At 47.1% G+C, this 21530-nt stretch overlaps 1 protein-coding gene across 15 annotated transcripts in view; it reads left to right on the top strand.

Moving 5' to 3' along the window:
• The window catches only part of LOC135920079 (uncharacterized), a 247788-nt gene that overhangs the window by 45524 nt on the left and 180734 nt on the right, over window positions 1-21530 (top strand). For 14 of the 15 annotated variants that reach the window (XR_010570164.1, XR_010570165.1, XM_065454132.2 and 11 more), the window contains exon 4: window positions 9978-10049. The exons of the other annotated variant lie outside the window; for it this stretch is intronic. Coding sequence is in view for 12 of the 14 variants with exons in the window: in XM_065454132.2 (XP_065310204.1) it covers window positions 9978-10049 (72 nt within the window). In the remaining 2 variants the exon portion in view is untranslated. The remainder of the gene's footprint in view (window positions 1-9977; window positions 10050-21530) is intronic. 15 annotated transcript variants of the gene reach the window in all.

Below are 21530 nucleotides of genomic sequence, written 5' to 3' on the forward strand. Positions count from 1 at the left end.
GTTACAAGCGCAGAACTTTCCTCGAGAGAGGTTTATGTGTAAGCAAAATTTTTCCACTGTCGAATTCAGACTGCTAGCCCAGTTCGTCAACAATAGTCTTATGAGCTTGCTCAAAAATACTCTGCAGTGGTCCTCAGTGTGGTTGCGATCCTCTTTTTCACAAGTCAGCGCTGGACGTTGTGTGAAATGAGGAAGTAGTGCTGACATCAAGGTGTTGCATAGCCTGCTGGTTCATCTCACGTCTGAGCACTTCAGGACCTTGGTGACGAAGGTGCATACAAGCTTACACAGGCCAACTGCTTCTATTGTTGGGTACCTTAGCCATCCATCATCAACGTTGCGGATCAATCCACTAATTGCTTCAGCAGGCCTCGCTGCTTGAAGGAGTTTGCAGGAATTACAAGCCAGCTGAAGACGAGCATAACAATTTAGATTGAAAAACGGTACTAAAAGAACATAATCTATTATATTCGTAATGAAATCAACCACAGACATATTTCAGTATATATATATATATTGAATCAGTCAATTAATCACACACACAAACACATATTAGTCAATTAAACAAAAAAACCAAAAAATGCAAGCCTAATTCAATTTTTAAAACTTGTAAAACAACTGTACCTTTTCCTCACATGCACATGCAACGTAGCCGGCCAGGTATGCAATTGGTGCTAACTCTACGTCAGCTACTGGCTCACTCCACGTAGTGATGAATTCAAGCTCACTCGAGAGTTCCCTGGCTGCAGGTGAGATGGCAGCTGGCAAGACAAATTTCACCATCCTGAATGGGAAGTTTAACAGCTGCTTTCACCAACCATGGCGAAACCATGCTTTCAACCATGCTGCCCGCCGTTGAGGATCGCACGGAAATTCATGATATCGAATCGTCTGATCTTTCCTTGTGTTGGTGCTGCACAGCGGCACACAGCAGTTGCGCGGCATGGCACTGTCTGTGCTAAAACGTCTGTTTACTCCGTACACGATCACACACGTGTGCAGATCCAGTAGGGCAGTCGTATATCATGAAGAAACCCGCTGCGACACGTGAGACCCACTGGTCCTGCGGCGCTCGGGCACTCTTCCTCCTGCAAAGCGTCCCGGAGCAGTGGCGCTTCGACGGCGGAAACTGCAAACTCTCGCATCACGCCCTCGCCCAGTAAAATCGTCGTGACACGACGGGCCGCACCAAGTGCGTTTTCATTGAGCGGCCGTGGTGGTACACAGCGAGAGCTGCCACTTCACTGGGTTCCACCATGTTTGTCGACGCAAAGCTTTTGCATCAAGTTCGGGTCACTGCTCTATTTCGGTGGAATAGCATTGCCGACACAAACACAAAACCCTCTTTGTGTTTTGTGCATGTATACTGGCAGTGACCCTATATATATTGTCACATGCTAAGTGCAAGAGCAAGCAACAGTATCAGCAGCCAGACATGAAAAATGCTAGACACGAAGGGACGGTTCTCCAGCTGGTGCGGGATCTTTTCTGACTTCGGCACCTTCTTCGCCATTTTTGCTGGGCACGCAATGCTGACCATTTGCTGGCTCAAAACACCAGGTGGCATATAGGTGGCATACAAAAATGAGACGATGAGTAAAACGTGAACAAGGTGAATGCAGGAGCCAAAGTTTCGACAAGTGGACTTGTCTTCTTCAAGGCCTTGAAAAAGACAAGTCCACTTGTCGAAACGTTGGCTGTTGCATTCACCTTGTTCACGTTTTGCTCATCGTCTTGAATTTCCATCTCCCGCATTCCCCGTCTTTTCTATACAAAAATGAGGTAAGACAAAAAAAAAAGGAAACGCGCTAGCACACATACTGACATGCACACGAGGCAAAAAATGTGGTCTGTGGTTGGGAACAAAAAAAAAAGACGCTTCGCAGTTTTTTGTAGGACGACACGACTACAGCAAAAAAAAGTTTGTTTCACCAGTACACTATATTAACATCATCGTGTAAAATACGGCTTGAGGCGGACGCCATGTACAATCACTGCATGTGGTAATTGATGCTTGGGCGATGGCAGGTCTCCGTCTGGAATCACTTCATAGTTCATGTCGCTGACACGCCTTGGTACTGTGTATGGTCCAAAGTACTTGCTCATGAGTTTAAACCTGACCTACGAGCCTGGTGACCTAAACTTGGTCACCAGGCTCATAGGTAGCTTGTCGATGGTGGAGATTGTACCTTATTGCGTCTGTACACTGCTGCTGTCTTATATGCACACGGGCCAGTTGACGTGCTTCCTCGGCGTGCATAATGTACTCCTTGACGTCAGGAGCTAACTGGTCGAGCTGATCGATGTCTTCATACGGAATCCTGGTGTCTAGCATAGTTTGAACATCTCGACCATAAACGAAGTGAAATGGCATGAATCGTGTAGTTTCATGGGTGGCAGTGTTGCACACAAACGTTACGTACGACAGGATTTCGTCCCAAGTTTTGTGCTGCACATCCACGTACATAGAGATAGTGTCTGCCAGTGTTTTGTTTAGTCTTTCTGTCAAGCCATTAGTCTGAGGGTGGTATGCAGTGGCCTTTCGATGACTCGTGTAACTCAACCTGAAGATGTCGTCTAGAAGCTTCTCCGTAAATGCCGTCCCTCGATCAGTGATGATGAATAATGGTGTGCTATGCCGAAGCACTATGTGATGCATAAAAAATTAGGTCACTTCAGATGCTGTCCCACGTGGTAGTGCCTTCATCTCAGTGTAACACGTCAAGTAATCAGTTGCGATAATTATCCACTTATTGCCGGAAGAAGACAAGGAAAATGGTCCAAGAAGGTCCATTCCAACTTGATCAAACGGCGTACGTGGAGGGTCGATGGGTTGTAGAAGGACTGCAGGCTTAAAGGGTGGTGACTTGCAATGCTGGCATTCATGGCATCCTTTCACATAGCGTTTGACGCAAGCAGTCAGTCTAGGCCAGTAGTACAGTTGTCGTACCCTGTCCAGAGTCCTTGAGTAGCCCAAGTGACCAGATGTCAGCTCGTCATGGCAGGCTAATAGGAGGTAGTCACGAAGGGCTTGAGGCACTACTAGAAGATGTGTTGCCGGCACCTGTGTTTCTTTTGTATAAGATGCCCTTTTGTAGGCAAAATGACGCCAACTGTCGCAAAATGACGCCAACTGTCGCAAAATGGGGCGAGAAATGGACGCGATGCCGCCTTCTAAGTGATCAATGATGGGCCTTAACTCGGCGTCCGATCGCTGTTTAGCGAGCAGATTTGGCCCGCTGAGGGCTCCCAGGAAGGCGCTGTCGTCTTCTTCGTCAGGATTCTGAGATTCATCAGGTGCTCGTGATAGCGTGTCAGCATCTTCATGTTTTCTGCCTGACTTGTATACGATGGTGATGTTAAATTCCTGGAGTCGCAGACCCCAACTTGCCAATCGTCCAGAAGGGTCTTGGAGGTTGGTCAACCAGCACAAAGCGTGATGATCGGTCACAACTTTAAATGGCTGCCCGTAGAGATACGTCCTAAACTTTGCAGTAGCCCAAATAATCGCCAGGCACTCCTTCTCCGTGCTGGAATAATTGGACTCTGCGTGTGACAGAGTGTGGCTCGCGTAGGCGATAACTCATTCAGTCCCGTCTTGGCGTTGCACAAGGATAGCTCCGAGACCGATATTGCTGGTATCAGTGCGTACTTCTGTGTCAGCATCCTCACCAATATGACCGATCACGGGAAGAGAAGACAATCGATGTTGTAGCTCTGCAAAGGCAGTCCGTTCTTCATCAGTCCAGAGCAATGGTGCGTCGTCATGCGTAAGGCGAAATAGCAGCTCTGCAATCTTCGAAAAATGTTCAATGGAGCGTCGATAATATGCACAGAAGCCCAAAAATCGTCAGACACTTTTTTTGTTGGTTGGAGCTGGAAAAGCAGCTACGACCGCAGTCTTCTCGGGATCGGGCCACGCTCACAGTGTGACCAAGGAACTTCAGTTCCTCATAACCGAAATGGCATTTCTCTGGCTTGAGTGTAAGATCAGCCGATCGAATGGCTTCGAGTACATTTTGAAGGCGTCGAAGGTGCCCGTTAAAAGTTTACGAAAACACAACGACATCATAGAGATAGACGAGGCAGCTAATCCATTTTAGGTATGCGAGAACAGTATCCATCATTTGCTGGAATCTGGCTGAAGCAGAACAGAGGCTTAAAGGGAGTACTCTAAATTCATAAAGGCCATCCAGAGTCACAAAAGCAGTTTCCTCGCAGTCCCGCTCATCTACTTCAATTTGCCAGTAGCCACTTTTCAGATCGATAGAGGAGAAATATTTCGCGTGCCTCAGCCTGTCCAGAGAATCGTCGACATGAGGCAACGGTTACACGTGTTTCTTTGTGATGTTGTTTATCTTCCGGTAGTCAACACAAAACCTTCATCTTTCTTTTTAACAAGAACGACTGGCAATGACCAGGGACTGCATGAAGGCTGTATTATGCTGTCTTGAAGCATTTCCTTCACCTGCATTTGAATCGCATGTCGTTCGGTCGGGGAAGCATATTAAGGCTGTTGCCGTATTGGGGGCACGTCGTCATAGGTGATGATACGGTGTTTCGTAATCTAAGTTTGACTATCTTCGACGACCGTGCAAAGCAAGAGTAGAACTCGAGCAACAGCTCGCGCAGGGGTTGTTTGTTCTCTTCAGGAAACGTTGGACTAATGTCGACATTGCGTAGAGGTGCTTCAGCAGTGCCAATTGCCTCGGAAACAAAATAATCAGTGACATCAGCGATTGGGTTGGTGTAGGTGATGACAATACTGGGGAAAAGGTGTCGGTGTTCGTAGCTGAAGTTCGTGACAAGTACCTCACAGTGGCCATCATGGAGATCAATAAGGCTTTCCGCTACACAAACACTTTGAGAAAGCAGGAGAGAGCGATTGCTTTCTGCGACCGCTTCACCGTGTAAGAGTCTGTCACATGCCACTTGAACCATGACACTTGCACGCGGTGGTAACGTGACAGCATCGTCGATGACACGAAGAGATGCTCAAGGGTGGATGGTGTTGGTCGTCGCTGCGGCGCTCTTTATCGAGAAAGGGATGAGGCATTGTCGAATGTCAATGATAGCTCCGTGCTCCCTGAGAAAGTCCATGCCGATGATTGGGTCTCAAGAACACTGAGGGAGAATGCTCAAGCTGGCAACAAACTTAGAGCCGCGAATCTGTATTCGTGCCGTGCACATGCCGAGTGGTGTGACGATGTGCCCGCCAGCTGTACGAACTGGCGTTTGATTCCAAGGTGTCGTCGCTTTCTTTAGAAGGGTGGCAAGTTTTTCGCTGATTATAGAATAATCCGCTCCAGTGTCCACTAAAGCAGTCAATTCACGACCGTTGAGCATTACAGGAATGTACAAGGAAATCCTTCCATAATCAGCAGGTACTGTTGTCGTCGATGTATCATCGGTCCATGTACGCGCCAGTAGGGGTCCTTGAGCATGTCCAGACTGAGCGGCCTCACCCCCGAAGGCCGCTGTGGTTAGTTTTCCCGGCGTGGGCTGGGCGACCGACCCTGCACCACGCTCGAATACGTATGGCAAGTCGGAGAAAACCGCCGTGGCGAAGGGGAGTGCGACTGGTGTCGAGCTGATGGAGATCCGCATTGCTGGGCAACATATTTATTTATTTATTTATTTATTATTTATTGATACTGTCAGCCCATGACGGGCTATTACAGGAGTGGATGTAACATACATAAACAGAGAAGTGCACTAGTGCAATTGAAGAATGCAATGCAATGCAATAACACAATGCATGCAATGCATGCAACAACAATGCAATGCAAAAATTGAAGTAGCACTGCTGATATGAAACATTAACAATATAATTACAGGGCACATTTTGACTTATTATGTCACAAAAATTACTACAGAACATCAGGGTGTATCAGGGTACATAAGACAATGTATTGCTTCCAAGAATGCATTAACTGATTTTATTTGGACAATTGAGTCAGGCAAAGAGTTCCACTGCTGAATTGCCCTGGGAAAAAAACTATACCTGAAGCAGTCATTGTGCACTGTGGGAGGAGGTTGTAGGAGTCGAGGACAGACTTCGGGATGAAAACAAACTTGGGAGGGTTTATTTTACATTATTTACAGTGAGGTGAGAGTCGAGTAACAGTCGTACAGTCATTACGGGCCGGCAGCAACTCGGACGCTGTGGCCCACGGCAAGAAGTTCGAGAGAGGTGAATCAGGGAATGCTTCTTTTAAACCCTTCGAGGACTGGAAGTCGCGTCATGTTCGGCCAATGGGAGGGTCCGCTCAGATGACGCCATTTTCGGCCAATGGTAGGCACCCGTGCGGCGGTGTCACACCCGGCGGCTCCCTGCGGTCTTGCCTTGCTGACTTGCAATGCGCTCTTCAAAGGCGGACAAGGGGGACGCTTGGGCCCCATTGTCCGAGGGCCCCCCTACTCTCGGCGGTACAGCCCCGCTAGCTTGCAAATGCCTTCTTCAAAGGCGACCGGTGTGACGCTGTCAGGCCTTCCCGGTACATCACAGCCGTCTGGCTTCGGGACTCACGTTACCTGGAACAGTGCCGGGCTATCCCCTCGCTTTCTGGAAGAGCCAAGCATTGAATAGCTCCACCGGCGGCGTACGAAGTGGGGGCCTTCGACTTGTTTGCTCGTGCGGTCCTCTGGAATGTGCTTTCCTTGATTCTGCGCTTCTCAATTAGCTGTGCTGCGATTCGATGTGGTCTGGGGAACTCGAAGTAGGCACAGGAAACAGCCCCATATCTAACAAGGTATATACATACTGTGTCTGTGCCGTGATGTTTCCTGTGTCTTGATTTGGAAGTACTTGTCGTATCTTATTTTGACATGGTTATGAATTACTAAGAACAGGGATTTAAGCCTTTCATAATCCGTACGTTTTTGCAGAGGTGGAAGCTTTGCAAGTTTGCATAATTCAGTCGGAGAGTGAAAACGGCGGTACTTATTAAATATAAACCTAGAAGTAAGGCGCTGGACCTTATCTAGTTTTAGACAGTTACTTTGGGTGTGGGGATCCCATACTGTTTTTGCGTACTCAATTATAGGCCTTAGCAAGGTTTTGTAAGCTATAATTTTAATTTCAGAGGAGGCACAGTGCAGGTTATGTCTCAGCCTATTCTTCAATTTCAGGAGGATGCTGGCTGAACCTAGGTTGCGGCAAGTTTGCTGAGAATCTGCGTAGTCCGAGCTCTTGATAGGAGCACTGTCGGTAGACATGCCCGCTTTGCCACAGTGAAAGCAAAGGGGACGGCGATCGGGTGCCCACCACACGTCTGATTTACTTGGGGCCTGTCGAGGGTCCTGGTAATATGAGGCTGCTTGGACGGGCTGTAGCATGGCTGGGCACACGGTGCGAAGCGGGGAGGAAGGTAGGGCAGGTTGCCTCAAAGCTTGCTGATATGACGTACAGGGACTGTCAGTTCTTTGCAGTCGAGCTTCTGTGTTGAAGGGTGGTTCTCTTAGCGCATGCTGGACTTCGTCACGGAGAACGCTGGACAAAGAGCTGAGTGTCGGCTGTGGGGGTACTGACAGTTTCCGGAGTTCTTCGTAGATTACTGTACGAATGGGCTCTTGAAAGAAATCGACATGGTCCCCGAGAGTTCCGAAGAAGTCCATAGATGAGGCAGCGTTCTCTTGGCGTTTGTATGATGGTGCCCGCTGCCGAAGAGTCTGTTCCATGGTGATGGCCTCGGAAAGAAATTCTGACACAGTCTTGGGAGGACTGCGCACGAGACCGCCGAACAGCTGCTCTTTCACTCCGAGCATCAGGTACTGCACCTTCTTTTCTTCCATCATGCTGGGGTCGGACAGACATGCCGGGGTCAGCTCATCGAAAGAGACACGTCATGTCCTCGACATACCTTGCGACACCTTCGTTCGGCATTTGTATATGGGACTGGAGATCATGCTCAGCTTGCTCTCAGCGATCAGGGCTCGCATACGTCTCAAGAAGCCGGTGTTTGAATTCTGCTCAAGAAGTTAGGGCATCTGCACAGTTCTCATACCAAACACGTGCGCCATCGTTAAGGCTGAAACATATGTTTTTCAGTTTGTCTGCGTCACCTCACTTGTTGAACGCAGCAACACGTTCATAGTGCACCAGCCAAGCTTCAAGTTCCTCATGTATGGCGCCGTGGAAGGGATTGGGCGTTCATGGATTGAATAGCGTACAATGAATTGGCGTTGTGCCTTCCATACCGGTTGGGGTGGTCGGAGCTGCCATTTTCTCTGGGAGGAGTCCAACCTCGGAGGCTTGTCCACGGATCCCTCTGCTGGTGCGGTGTACAGGTGTAACCACCGGTACGGGGCTGGAGCTCCTGCTGCTCGAAGAGATTTGATGCATAAATTAGATTACCGAGCACCTCCACCAGTTTGTCACGTGCTAAGGCAAGAGCAAGCAACAGTACCAGCAGCCAGACACGAAATATGCCAGACACGAAGGACTGGTTCTCCAGCTGGCACGGGATCTTTTCTGACTTCGTCGTCTTCTTCGCCGTTTTTGCTGGGCTCGCAATGCTGACCGTTTGCTGGCTCAAAACACCAGGTGGCAATATATACACACACAGTCAAACCTCGATATATCGAACACAGATATATCGAATTATTGCAAATATCGAACATTTTCTATATTGTCTGGAAAATCACATGCATTGTTACTTTTTTATTTCAAACAGGGTCGGACATGAAATGAAAACTCCGCCACCCCAGACACCATGTGCTCTGTTGGCAGGCGATGAGCTTTCCCGCAACACCCTCAAAGATAGCGGTGGTGCGGTGGGCGTTCCCGACTGCTGCACACTATAGCAGCACACATAGATCGTGCTGAGGGCGCCATTTGAACGTAGCGGAGTACGCATGCGATGGCTTGGCTAATTCGACAATGTCAATGACGCATTGCATTTGCCGCACTGACTCGTCCTTGGTGCCGCACCCTGCGCCTGACGCACCTCTTGAGGACTGATGGTTTGCATCCGTAAAGACTCGCGACAGCACGCGTTCACTGGGCTCACTCATAGATGCCTTGGCAGATGCCACTCATACTTTGTTATTGACAGTGTTTCAAAATGCTTCGATTGGTGGACATGGAGATCGCAGCAGAAGTAGCGGCCAAACGAAGATGCTGCCGAGGTTGATCCTGCAAGCGCTGATGTTGCCCAGCTCCCAACTTCAACTGGGGCTGTAGCTGCTTTGGCCCTTCTACACCGTTACTGCGGCGCAATACAGGGCACCGGCCTATCGCTTGTGGATTGTTTAAACTATGTTGAGGACTCCGTGTTTAAACACACGGCTATCAATAAGAAGCACACTACACTGTTACAGTACTTTCAGCCAAATAAATAAATTTGTTGTGGGAAGCTTCAAGTCAGTATTGACTGTGCCACGATTGAGGCACGATGGGGATCGTTGTTTGGAGTGTGCCTTCAATTGCACTGCGCGCGATCGGCCTAGGCCACGCCGACTTTGTGCGGCTGACAAAGTCGATGTGGCCTAGGCTAATTGCGCATGGTGCAATCGACTGCGCGCTCACGGCTGACTAAGTCAGCGTGGCCTAGGCCAATTGCACGCAGCTCAACCGAATGTGTGCTCCGAACAATGATCCCCGATCACGCCCTTGGTTCATTGATTGATTTCCAAAAGTTTTTGACGCGTTTTTTATCTGATTTTATATATTGAATTCTGGCTATATCAAACTATTTTGCGATCACCGCACTGTTCGATATATAGAGGTTCGACTGTATATACAGATTTTTTGTGACTGCATAAGCTTTGTGGTCTCTATTTGACAACCTCCTAATGTGCGCATGGAATGATATGATTATATTGCATGATGTCATGTTCAAAGCATGCGTACATAATTGATCGGTCTTGCAGCCTTTGCCCTCAATCTGGGACTGTTGCATTGTGTTCGATCTTGGGTTAATAAACACGCTTGTTGACAATCTGTTTCTGGTGCCTTCTCTGTGCCATATTGACAGAGCCGGCCGTAGCACCGTTTGTGTGCCGTGCTCAGCAGGAGCGTCGAGTCCTTGCCTGACCGCGGTTGCAGGGTAAGCGTCACGCAAACCTGTCCGTAATATATCCACTATATCAGTTAAAGTTTGTACGGTATATGGTAAGCATACGTGCGTTGGACCCTGCACCAAAAAGGCTTGCTGCTGCACCCAAACTGGCATTTTGCCTGCGCCAGGACCTGCGCAGAAAGGTGAAATGGCTGTTCTACTACTGTAGATGCAGTTATGTTACAAATGTTTGCATGCTGCTGGCCTGTGTGCTGCAGGGTATTTGGAGCAAAAGTCTTTGTCAGGCTACTCAGCCTTTTGTTCCTGTTCCTGTAGAGAAAGAAAAAGTTGACAGCCATTTTAAGCATACACTAAAGAGGATGAATGCGAAAGCCTGCGTGCTCACAAAAAATAAATTATGGGGTTACGTGCCAAAACCACTTCCTGATTATGAGGCGCGCTATAGTGGAGGACTCCGGAAATTTTGACCACCTGGGGTTCTTCAACGTGCACCTAAATCTAAGTACATGGGTGTTTTCGCATGTTGCCTCCATCAAAATGCCGCCGCTGTGGCCGGGATTCGATCCCGTGACCTTGTGCTCAGCAGCCCAACACCATAGCCACTGAGCAACCACAGCTGGTCCGTGCTCATAAGACATTCATTACATTGCTTGACATTTTCATTTGAATACATTACATTATTATTAGTTGTGTACTTCCACCAAGGGTTGTGGGTTTATGTGTCTTAATTAACTGTACAATAATTAACTTCACCCTAATTAACACCTAAGGTCACAGGTTTGCCTCCCACCAAAGGTCGTGGGTTCAAGTGCCTTAATTATTTGTGCCTTGATTCACTTTGCCTTAACACCAAAGGTAGTGGGTTTGACTTTCGATCTTCATGATGTCAATTGGAATACAACTTTGAGATATGGCTGGTTCGCCCATATCTGGATGTTGAGTCGTGGGTTCAAGTGCCTGAATTAACTTTGCCTTAACACCCACCAAAGGTTGTGGGTTCCAGTGCCTTAATTAAATTTGTCTTAATTGTCTCTTCATTTGCTTTGCCCTAATTAACACCAAAGGTAGTGGGTTCGACTCACACCAAAGGTCGATGGTTTGACTTTCAAGTTTGCGATGGCAATTTCAATACAACTTAGAGATCCTGAGATAGTTCGTTCATATCTTCAAGCGGATTCTACTCACACCAAAGGTTGAGGGTTCGACTCTCGACCTTCACAACGTCAATTGGAATCCAACTTGGAGATATGGCCGGTTCTCCGATATCTCCAAGCGGTTTTGACTCACCATAGGTCAAGGGTTAGACTCCTACCAAAGGTCAGGTTCGGATCTTAACCTTCACGATGTCAATTGGAATCCAACTTGGAGATATGGCCAGCACGCCAATATCTCCAAGTGGTTTCTACTCACACCAAAGGTCGAGGGTTCGATTCCCACATGAGTTCGACTCAATGTTTGTGATGGCAATTGAAATACAACTTGGAGATGTGGCCGGTTCATCCATATCTTCAAGTGGGTTTGACTCGCACCAAAAGTTGAGGGTTCGGCTATCGACCTTCACTATGTCAATTGGAATCCAACTTTGAGATATGGCCAGTTCGCCCATATCTCCAAGTGGGTTTGACTCACACCATACGTAAAGGGTTCGACTCCCACCAGAGTTCATAGGTTCAACTCCCAATGTTCGCGATGGCAATTGGAATACAATTGGAGATATGGCTGCTTCGCCCATATCTTGATGTTGGGTCGTGGGCTCAAGTAGCTTAATTAACTTTATCTTAATTAATTGTCTTAATTCGCTTTGTCCTAATTAACATCAATGGTAGTGGGTTCGACTCAACTCACACAATGTCAATTGAAATCCAGCTTCTCTCACGTCTCCATGTGGGTTCGACGCACACCAAAGGTCGATAGTTCGACTCTCCAAGTTTGCGGTGACAATTGGAATACAAGTTGGAGATATGGCCAATTCGCTGATATCTCCAAATGGTTTCGACTCACCATAGGTCGAGGGTTCAATTCCCACCAAAGGTCATAGGTTCAACTCTCGACGTTCGCGATGGCAATTGGAACACAGCTTGGAGATATGGCTGGTTTGCCCATATCTCCAAGTGGGTTTGACTCCCACCAAAGGTCGAGGGTTCGACTCCCTATGAATTTTGGTGCCATAACGCCGGACATTGTAATGCCGGACATGGGATTTTTCGTCCCCATGGGTCGTCTAAGGCTTTTGCCTTAAAGGAGCCCTCACCAGGTCTGCCCTTTTGAGCTGACAAGCGCAAAGCATACATTGCATGATAACAATCGTGTCTGCAAAGTATTACATCGCTACACGCCGCGGAAAGATCCGAAATTTCAAACTGAACAGCGTTTTTCCTTCTCCTCGCGGCCACTGTGCTCAAAGCTGGAGGATGATGTACTCGCGTCCCTCCGCCTACGTACTCGAGTGCGCAGTGTGACGTCACTCGTAGGGACACGTGACTTCGAGAATTATTCAAGGCACCATCTGTTATTTGTGTGATCTATTGCTTGAATTGACGAATTGAAGTTTAGAGAAATAATAAAACACACAAACAAAATGTCTGCATGTTTTTTGCTTTATTCGCACCGAAGCAAGAGAAATGTACTTCCGCTTTGTCTGCTTGTTCCCACGGTCATGCGGTCACATGCGTAGGTACCAAAACTATGCCATTTTCTACCGTGCTTTAGCGCATGATCATGCTCTGCGATCCGCTTGTTCTGCCTCAGTATTCGTGTAGCACTGAATTATGCGGCTATCACGTTTCGTTGTACACAACACGCAAAATCTTGCGCTGCGCGAACGAAACAGCTCATGTGTGATGCCGTCATGGAAGTGCGTAGTGCTGAAAAAAAAAAGGCGAGGAGCAAAATAAAATATGAAGGCGGGGCCCGTGACATATGCGTCATGGGATCTTTGAGGTCCGGTATGGAAGAACGCAGGGAAGGAATTTTGCTTGCGCAGGCTAGACGGGGCGAGTGGAGAGAGCGTTTTGCTTGGCAGTGGAGCCCGCCTGCTGAAATCATGGGTTCGCGGCACTGAAATATTCCTATCTCGTCTATTAATGAGCTGACTTGAAAAATTTTTGCGGCAGAACGCTCCCTAGAGGACACGTAACAACTTCCAGCATATAATCAAAATTTGCTATGGGGCTTGGTGAAGAGCCTTTTAATAAAGGTGAGGAAATTTGCAGGAGGGAGCCAGCCAACACAACACATAGCCAATATACCTCTACTGGGGTACGTCACACCACACCGGCGACGTCACAGTCTGACGTTCATGGTGCATGGGCTGTGACCTTGGTTAGCAAAACAGCTGCTGCCGACTTTCTGCATGGCGCATTTGCGCAGTGCTTGGGATAGGTAGGTGCCATGTGGGCACGTTTTCCTTTTCTTTTTCATGAACCTCCACAATTCTCAGCATTCGTCGTGGCGAAGTGGGCGCCGAAAAACGGTGACGATAGCGGCTGGTCTCTTCATAGAGTAACGGGCCACATTGTGTGTGTGTGTTGTTGTGGTAAAGTGTATGGTAAAGTGTACCACAGAATTTGTCGTGGCAAAGTGTGCAGCGAAAAATGGCGATGATAGCAGCTGATACTTGTGTAGGGAAACGGACCACATTGTGTGCATGTTGTTGTAGTAAAGTGTGCAGCAAAAAAATGGCAACGATAGCGGCTCATCTTTGCATAGGGAAACGAACCACATTGTGTGTGTGCATGTGTGTTTGTTGTGGTAAAGTGTGCAGTAAAGTGTACCACAGCATTTGTTGTAGTAAAGCATGTGGCGAAAAACAGCAACGGTAGTGGCTCATCTTTGCTAGGGAAATGGACCACATTCTGTGTGTGTGTGTGAGAGAGAGAGAGAACTTCACGACCCGTATTTGCACAGGTGAGAATGAATGAGACGGGATGATTAGTGGGCACATGTATCTCAGTGCCATTTGCGCTGTGTACAGTAAAAAAGAAAAGAAAAAATCTTCGCTTGAGCATAACCTATCGAATGAAAGGTATTACAGTTGAAACTCGATTTAACGAAGTGATGACCGTGCTTGAATTATTTCGTTAAATCGGGAAGTTCGTAAAATTGAGAAAGGAATTTTTCAGTCTTTTGAAATCTAAAATTGTAAGGTAGCTAAACGCAAAGGCTACCGTGGCATTGTGTTTGCTGCTAATCCAGCCATCTGTCATAAACCATGGCTGGATTTCATGGCATAAATCATGAAATAACGAAGGCAACCACCACCGCCCCTACCGAGCTGGTGTTGGGTCGGTTGTTCCGTGTATGGCCGTGGCGTGCAGCCTCGTCAAAATAAAGCTAGGGATGTGACCATGGTGCCTAGATGTTTTAACGCAATAGCTTTAGAGCACACGCTCATAGACCCTGTCTGTGTCAAAATTACAAAGAAATAACTTTTTTTACTCATTTATTTCAGGAAAAACTTCGTTAAATCGACTTTGCCTAAGTTTGTTTTGTTAATTTGGGTTGATAATAACATTGAACCCTCTGGGTACGTGCTGGACAATGTAAATTTCTTCGTTAGATCAAGAACTTCATAAAGTTAGGTATCGTTAGACCGAGTTTTAACTGTACTATAAGTGAAATCCTAGCATGTTTTGACTGCCAAAACTGCATGTATACATTTCACCATGGGGAATGCCCAAAAGGCAAACCACTTAAATTATTATGTTTTAATGCAGATCTCACAGGTCATAAGTAAAACTGAACTTTTTTTTCTTCTTTATTGTTATACTCAGTTTTACTGCACAGACTTCATGCTGTTATAATGCACATAAACTTGCAAAGGTTGGGTCTTGTAAAGTTGAGAGCAGCAAAGGAAGGCAGCAGACAGAGCTAAGTTACCATGCAATGGATTATGTATAGTCGCGTTCATAAATTTGGCGACCATGCGAGCCCGTGGATGGATGGATGGATGGATGTTATGAGTGTCCCCTTTGGAACGGCGCGGTGGGTTGCGCCACCAAGCTCTTGCTACTATGCTGCCTAATGTCCTACCTATGTTAACCAATGAAAAAAGAAAAGAAAAAAAAAAACACTATGAACTATCACGTCCAAATTTTCTGATCCCCTATTGTGAACTGTCTTTTTGTACGTCTCCGTCTTTTGTCGTTTCCCTACTTTTCTTCCACCAATCCTCCAATCGCCTCTTACTAATGTCTATTGCGGACCTGTTTGCTTTACCACTGCTCCCGCTGAACCCAAGGGCTTCAAGGAGGCCAGTGGTGCCTAAATCGACCGCTGGGTAGACGTCTTCACATTCTAATAAAATATGCTCCGTCGTTTCCCTAGCTTTACCGCAGCAAGCACATGCTTCTTCCTTCTTATATCTCGCTTTATAGGTGCGTGTTCTAAGGCATCCCGATCTCGCTTTGAAAAGCAATGAGCTTCCCTTTGAGTTATCATAAATGGTTTCTTTCCTGATTTCGTCTTTTCCTCTTAAGTAGTTACTCATGGCAGGTTTCTTTTCCATTGCCGCCACCCATGAGATTAATTCAGCTTCTCTGACTTTCCGCTTGACCTTCTTTGTTGCTGTGTTGCCCACCCCACATGCCGCATACTTGCTGGCAAGCTTCCTAGTTCTTTTCCTCCACTGTGAATCAATGTTTTGCCTGAACACGAATACCTGAACACTCTCCCAGCCCATTTACTTTCTTCCATATTCCTCAGCCGTTCTTCATACTCAATTTTACTGCGAGCTTCCCTCACTTCAAAACTAGTCCAGCCCATATCCCCCTGCACAGCTTCATTTGTAGTCTTCCCGTGAGCGCCCAATGCGAGGCGACCCACTGACCTTTGGTTCCCGTCGAGCCCTGATTGTACCCATGATTTAAAGTAAACAACCGCATTTCCAAAAGTAAGTCCTGGAACCATTACCCCTTTACACATACCTCGGAGGACCTCGTACCTATTGTATCCCCATAGCGCTCTGTGCTTCATTATGGCTGCATTTCTCTTCCCCTTGACTGTTATGGTTTTTTCCAGTGTTTCCATATATCCATCGCCTTCGTTTATCCATATACCAAGGTATTTATGTTCTGTTACCCGAGGTATTTCTTGGCCCTGTATCTCCACTGTCTGTTCACTGTTTTCATGGAATACCATAACACCTGATTTTCTAACACTAAATTTCAAACCTAAATTCTTGCCTTCCTGTCCACAGATATTAGCCAGACGTTGCAAATCACTTTGCTTGTTAGCGAGCAACACAATGTCGTCCGCATAAAATAAACCTGGGAGTTGCTGCTCTATTACTGTACCTGCCTGTTTGTATGAGAGATTAAACCCGATATTACTTCCTTCTAGTGCCCTCTCCATCCTCACCATGTGCATCATAAACAGCAGCGGGGATAAAGGGCACCCCTGCCTCAGTCCCTTGTTGATTTGAACTTTCTCTGCGCTTCTCATCCCTTCTCATTCAACGCAAACGGTATTTTCTAGGTAAATCTCTTTCAAAAGCTGTATACAATCGTTACCTAAGCCTTCCCCTTCGAGAATATCCCACAAAATGTTGCGGTCTACGTTGTCGTATGCTCCTGTAATGTCCAAAAAGGCCACATACAACGGTCTGTTTTCTGCTTTTGATATTTCGATACACTGAGTAAGAACAAACAAGTTATCATCCAAACGCCTACCTATTCTAAAGCCATTCTGAAGCTCTCCCAAAATGCCATTATTCTCTGCCCATGCTTGAAGCTTTAATTTGATTGCCTGCATTGCTAGCCTGTATATTACCGATGTAATGGTCAACGGTCTATACGAGTGAATTCTGTCTTTCTCCCCCTTACCTTTATAAATTAAATTCATTCTACTTTGTCGCCAACTGTCTGGTATTCATCTATCTCCTAAAGTTTTTTCCACTGCTTTCACCAGAGCTTCCTTACTTCATGGTCCCAGTTCATTTATCAGCCTAACGGGAACCTCGTCTAGCCCTGTGGCTGTGCGCTTAGGAATTTTCTCTTCCGCTTTCTTCCAGTTTAAATTTGTCAGTGCCAGCTCCTTTTCCACTTGGGTCTCTTTCATGCTCTTTTTTTCATCAAGTACAACCTCGTCATTGCCTTGGAAGGATTCAGCTCTTGCGTTTCGGATGTAATTTATTGCCGCTTCTCCTTCGAGTCTGTTTTCATCTTCGTCTAGGATATGTTGTTGTATTGTTGCTGACTTCCTGCCTAATAATTTTATGTGATTCCAAAATATTCTAGGTGCGGCCTTCTTTTTCTCACCTATTTCTGACAACCAACGTTCACTTTCACCTTTTAATTTTGCTTGCACCAGTATTTGAACCATAGACTTTTTCTCCCGGTATATTTCCCATTTACTGGTTACTTCATCCTGTGTCAACTGCGCCTTCTTTGCCTGCCTGTGCTCTCGAGATGCTTTCTGTCGTTCGGCGATCGCTTCTCGTATCTCCTTGTTCCACCAGCTTTTTGGTTTCTTTTTTCCTTTCCAACGAACATGTTGTTTCTCTTTCATCGTATTTCTGTCGTTATTACACTTAGAAGCTCACCATATTCCCACTCCTTGCTTGGCCACTTGCCAAGTTCTTCTTCAACTCTAGTGACTATATTTGCTATTTGTTCAGCGTTCAAATTTGGACTGGCCATTGTGCTTTCCTTGCTCTCTTTCCCAACTACATATCCCATTTTCAAAATGATGCGTTTATGGTCACTCCCTATACTGCTAAACCCTTCCTCATCGATGACCATTTCTCTCAAGTTATCATGAATTCCTTCTGTCATCAGACAGTAATCAATGGTCGATTGCCGGTTTCCCACTTCCCACGTGATCTGTCCTTCACACTTAGGCCCTGTATTCACGATCACGAGGTTATGTTGCTCGCAAAGGGCTAGCATTGACTTCCCGTTATTGTCGGTATAGCCATCTAAATCCTGTATTGGGCATTCATGTCACCTAATAGGACAGTCTCAGCACCATTCCCGAAACCCTTAATATCAGCACTTATGCATTCCACTAACTTTGTATTCTTCTCTGTGCAATTTTTTCCGGTCCACAAATACGTAACTCCCGGCCAAGTTTCTTTCCCACTTATTGTACCTGATAACCAGCGCGCATGCACATGGCCATGTGCATGCGCGCGTTATCTGGCGGCTCGGTGCCTGCTGTCGAGAGTATCGTAGTGCGCATGCGCGTCCATCCTATCTCTCAGGCCTGCTCGCTCGCTCGCTGCGCACCCGCGAGCGCGCCGTTCACTGGAATTTGCAGCCGCCGCCAGTAGTGTTGTTCGCGAAGCAGCTGCGTGGCATCTACCATCCCCTTGGTCCGACCTCGGCGATGTTTTTCAACTACGGAAGCGCCTGCTTTCCCCACTTCTGTCACTGCTGTCTGGCCGATACCACGATGTAAGATATCTACTCTTTAAGTGTAAACGCGCGCATCTATGGCAGCGGATACCTATCAGCGGTACGACGCAACTTCAAGACAGAAGATGTTTCATTGGTTTTATGTCCCGTTGGTATGGCAGTGGCGCTTTGCGGAAAATCCGAAGTGATTGAGTGACGCGCGAAAGTATAATTATATATATTTATAGGTCACCATGGTGAGGGGAGATGGTGGGGGAGAGGGCATCGCCGGGCTAATGAGCAGATACGTCGCCGCGTCGCCGCCTGCAGACGCCGGTCTCTGGTTGGTTGTATTATGCGCGCGTTCCTTGTCCGCGCAAGCCACCGCCTGCGTTCTAACTGAAGTTGCGTCGTCGCACCAATAGGTATCCGCTGCCGTCACCGGGCCGATGGAAGCGCGCCGTTGCAACTTTAGCTGATCGATCTTGTCTCAGCAAGCCGAGAATATTCCACACCTGAGTACATATCTTGCACCGTGGCCGATACGCACCACTCGCGCTTTCTGCGGAGCGGGGTGTTCCCGGCACAGAGTGCTATCGTCAGCAGAATACCACGTTCGCAGAAGCGCTACTCATTGTCAGGCTCTCACGCTGCTATGCTCAGATATTCTCACTGCGTTATCGCATCTCCCTGTTGGCGGACACAGACATTGTTTGAGAAGCCTTACACTGTGAGTGTACAAGCGCATTTCGTGTATTTCCGCTTAGTCTTCTGCAAGCATGCCGCCAGCTGGACAGAGCGCGAAGCGAACAAAGATCTCCGATCGCGCCCCTGGTGACAACGAACGCAAATTATGACAATCAGCCCACACGCCGGTGCGCAGCGAGCGAACACGCAGGCCAGCGAGATAGGATGGATGCGCATGCGCACTGCGATACTCTCGACAGCAGGCACCGAGCCACCAGACGGCGCGCGCATGCACACGGGCTCGTATGGTCTCCAAATTTATGAACGTGACTGTACTTATGTATGCTTTTGCTTTGTACATTCACATGACCATGACGAATAATTAAAATAAAATTATGGTGCTAAATTATATGCTCCACAGTGGCTTATGAGGGACACTGTAAGGAAAGGCTCCGGATTAGTTTTGATCGCCTAGGGTATACTTAGGTGCACGGTAAAATACCACAAGGGGTATCTTGTATATCGTTTAAAGCTACAGTGTAAATGGGGCACAAACGAGTACTTTCTCTACAATGCAATGCACATTTTTGTCCGAGGACTAGTCATAGTGAAGTATCATTTTGGCACTGTGAAAATGTGCATTATCTGTGATAAAATGTTCGCTTTCAAAGAGTAATACATTTTTGTGGCTATTTAATCTACGGAAGAGGCACTCTTACGAAATCACTACATGTTGATTTAAAGGGGTGCTGAACCACCCCTCGGGCTTGATGAAAAAACATAGTCTGCAGATAGCATACGCTGCTGTGAACATCTCAGCCAAGTTTTGGAGTTATACACACCATGTGGAGCTTGCAAGCGGAGCGCGATGTCACCTTTCTCTCAAACGCTCGTCTTTCAACAGAAGCCTACTCCTCGCTCTCTTCTGGACGCTTTATTTCATCGTAAAGCAGATTCCCGTACGTGACTGCTATTAGCCAATAGCTGATGGCCAGTAGCTGACGTCAATCAAGAAGGGTGTTTCGATCAGTGCACGTCATCATACTGTTACTGTGTGCCTTTACTGATGAAGTTCAATAAACAGTATGAAATAGGCAAAAATGTGCTTTCAAATTTCTATAAAAATTACGTACTTCCAGAAGAAGCCGACTATCGTCTGTTGATGCTCGGGTGCGGCCGTCCGCATAGGAATTCAACTTTGGCCACCCTACTTATTGATGTCGTAGCTGTCGGGTCTCACTAATTTCGACTAGTTTTGAATGCTCAACTAGCTTTGAACCACGTGAAAATTAAGGTTAGACCACATGCACGCTTGCCAGCAAGCACTCACTCTTGGTCGCTTTTGGTTAGATGCCTTGGCAGACTCGTTGATAGTGCTTCAAAAATGCGCAAGTTGGATGTGGCCACTATCCATTGGTCAAGCTGGGGAAGGACAAAGCCGGTCCGCACTACGTAGCCCTGCCAGGCTGTAGCATATGAGCGCAAGTGCGCACTCAAGCCTTGTCATGCACAAATCAAACGCTGCGCATGTGCACTGCAGTTGCATGCAGCTACAGTCTTCTATGTGGCATAGATACTGTGGCCACTGCAGTGTGTCACCACAAGTCCACTAGCTAGGTGCACTGCGGCTCACTGAGGACAACCGCGTTTGGTTTACGTTTGGCGCATCGTAGGTGCCAAAATCAAAAGTAGTAGCATCTATGTGAACATCCAAAAGCAAAGTTGAGCTGCTCACCACGGTCTCATTTAGAAGGCGGAGCATTGTGGGCATGCCCTGCTCCACTGTAGCCTTCACAGTGCAAGGCATTGGAGAAGGAACGGGAGCACAGCGAAGAGGGTGTTTGATTGCCAATAACTTCGCTTCTGCTGAATGCATTGAAGTACTTTTTGCGGCAAAGCATTTCTGAAATAGCCTATTTTAACTTAAATGCATTTCTCCTCTTCCATAAAAAGTAGTTCAGGGCCCATTTAAGGGACCGATGCACTCGGCAACAACGCTAAGTTGTTGTGCCGGTAAAATGGGGATGGTTATACTTTCTAAGCACAGTCCCTAGATGCAGTCCTTCAAAAAATAGCCATATGCCAGAATTACGATGGCGCCAGTTTATATAGACAAAAACAGCACTGCGAGCGGCGCTGTCACGCTAACATGAGAGCGCCACATGTGGGGTAAAATTCAACTAGCGAGTGTACACCTCTTCCATCTCTCATTCGCACCTCTCATTCAATTGCCTCTTGTACTGCGTGTGTTTGGGCACGTTTCGTAACGCGCGCGGTGTGTGCCTGAGTGTGTGTGTGGACATTTTGTTCACAGACGATGTACAAGCTTTTATTTGCCTTTAAGAAGATACAGTGCGCTTGACGATTATTTTCATAGTTGCAATGCGGTGAAAGGGCAGCGCCTGCTTAGCCATGTAAGTGTCCAAACCGTCCATTGAAAACGACGTTGTATGTGCTGCCGGAAAAATCACACAAATACGACATGCGC

Source organism: Dermacentor albipictus, unplaced genomic scaffold, assembly GCF_038994185.2.
Source record: "Dermacentor albipictus isolate Rhodes 1998 colony unplaced genomic scaffold, USDA_Dalb.pri_finalv2 scaffold_18, whole genome shotgun sequence".
NCBI lineage: Eukaryota > Metazoa > Arthropoda > Arachnida > Ixodida > Ixodidae > Dermacentor > Dermacentor albipictus.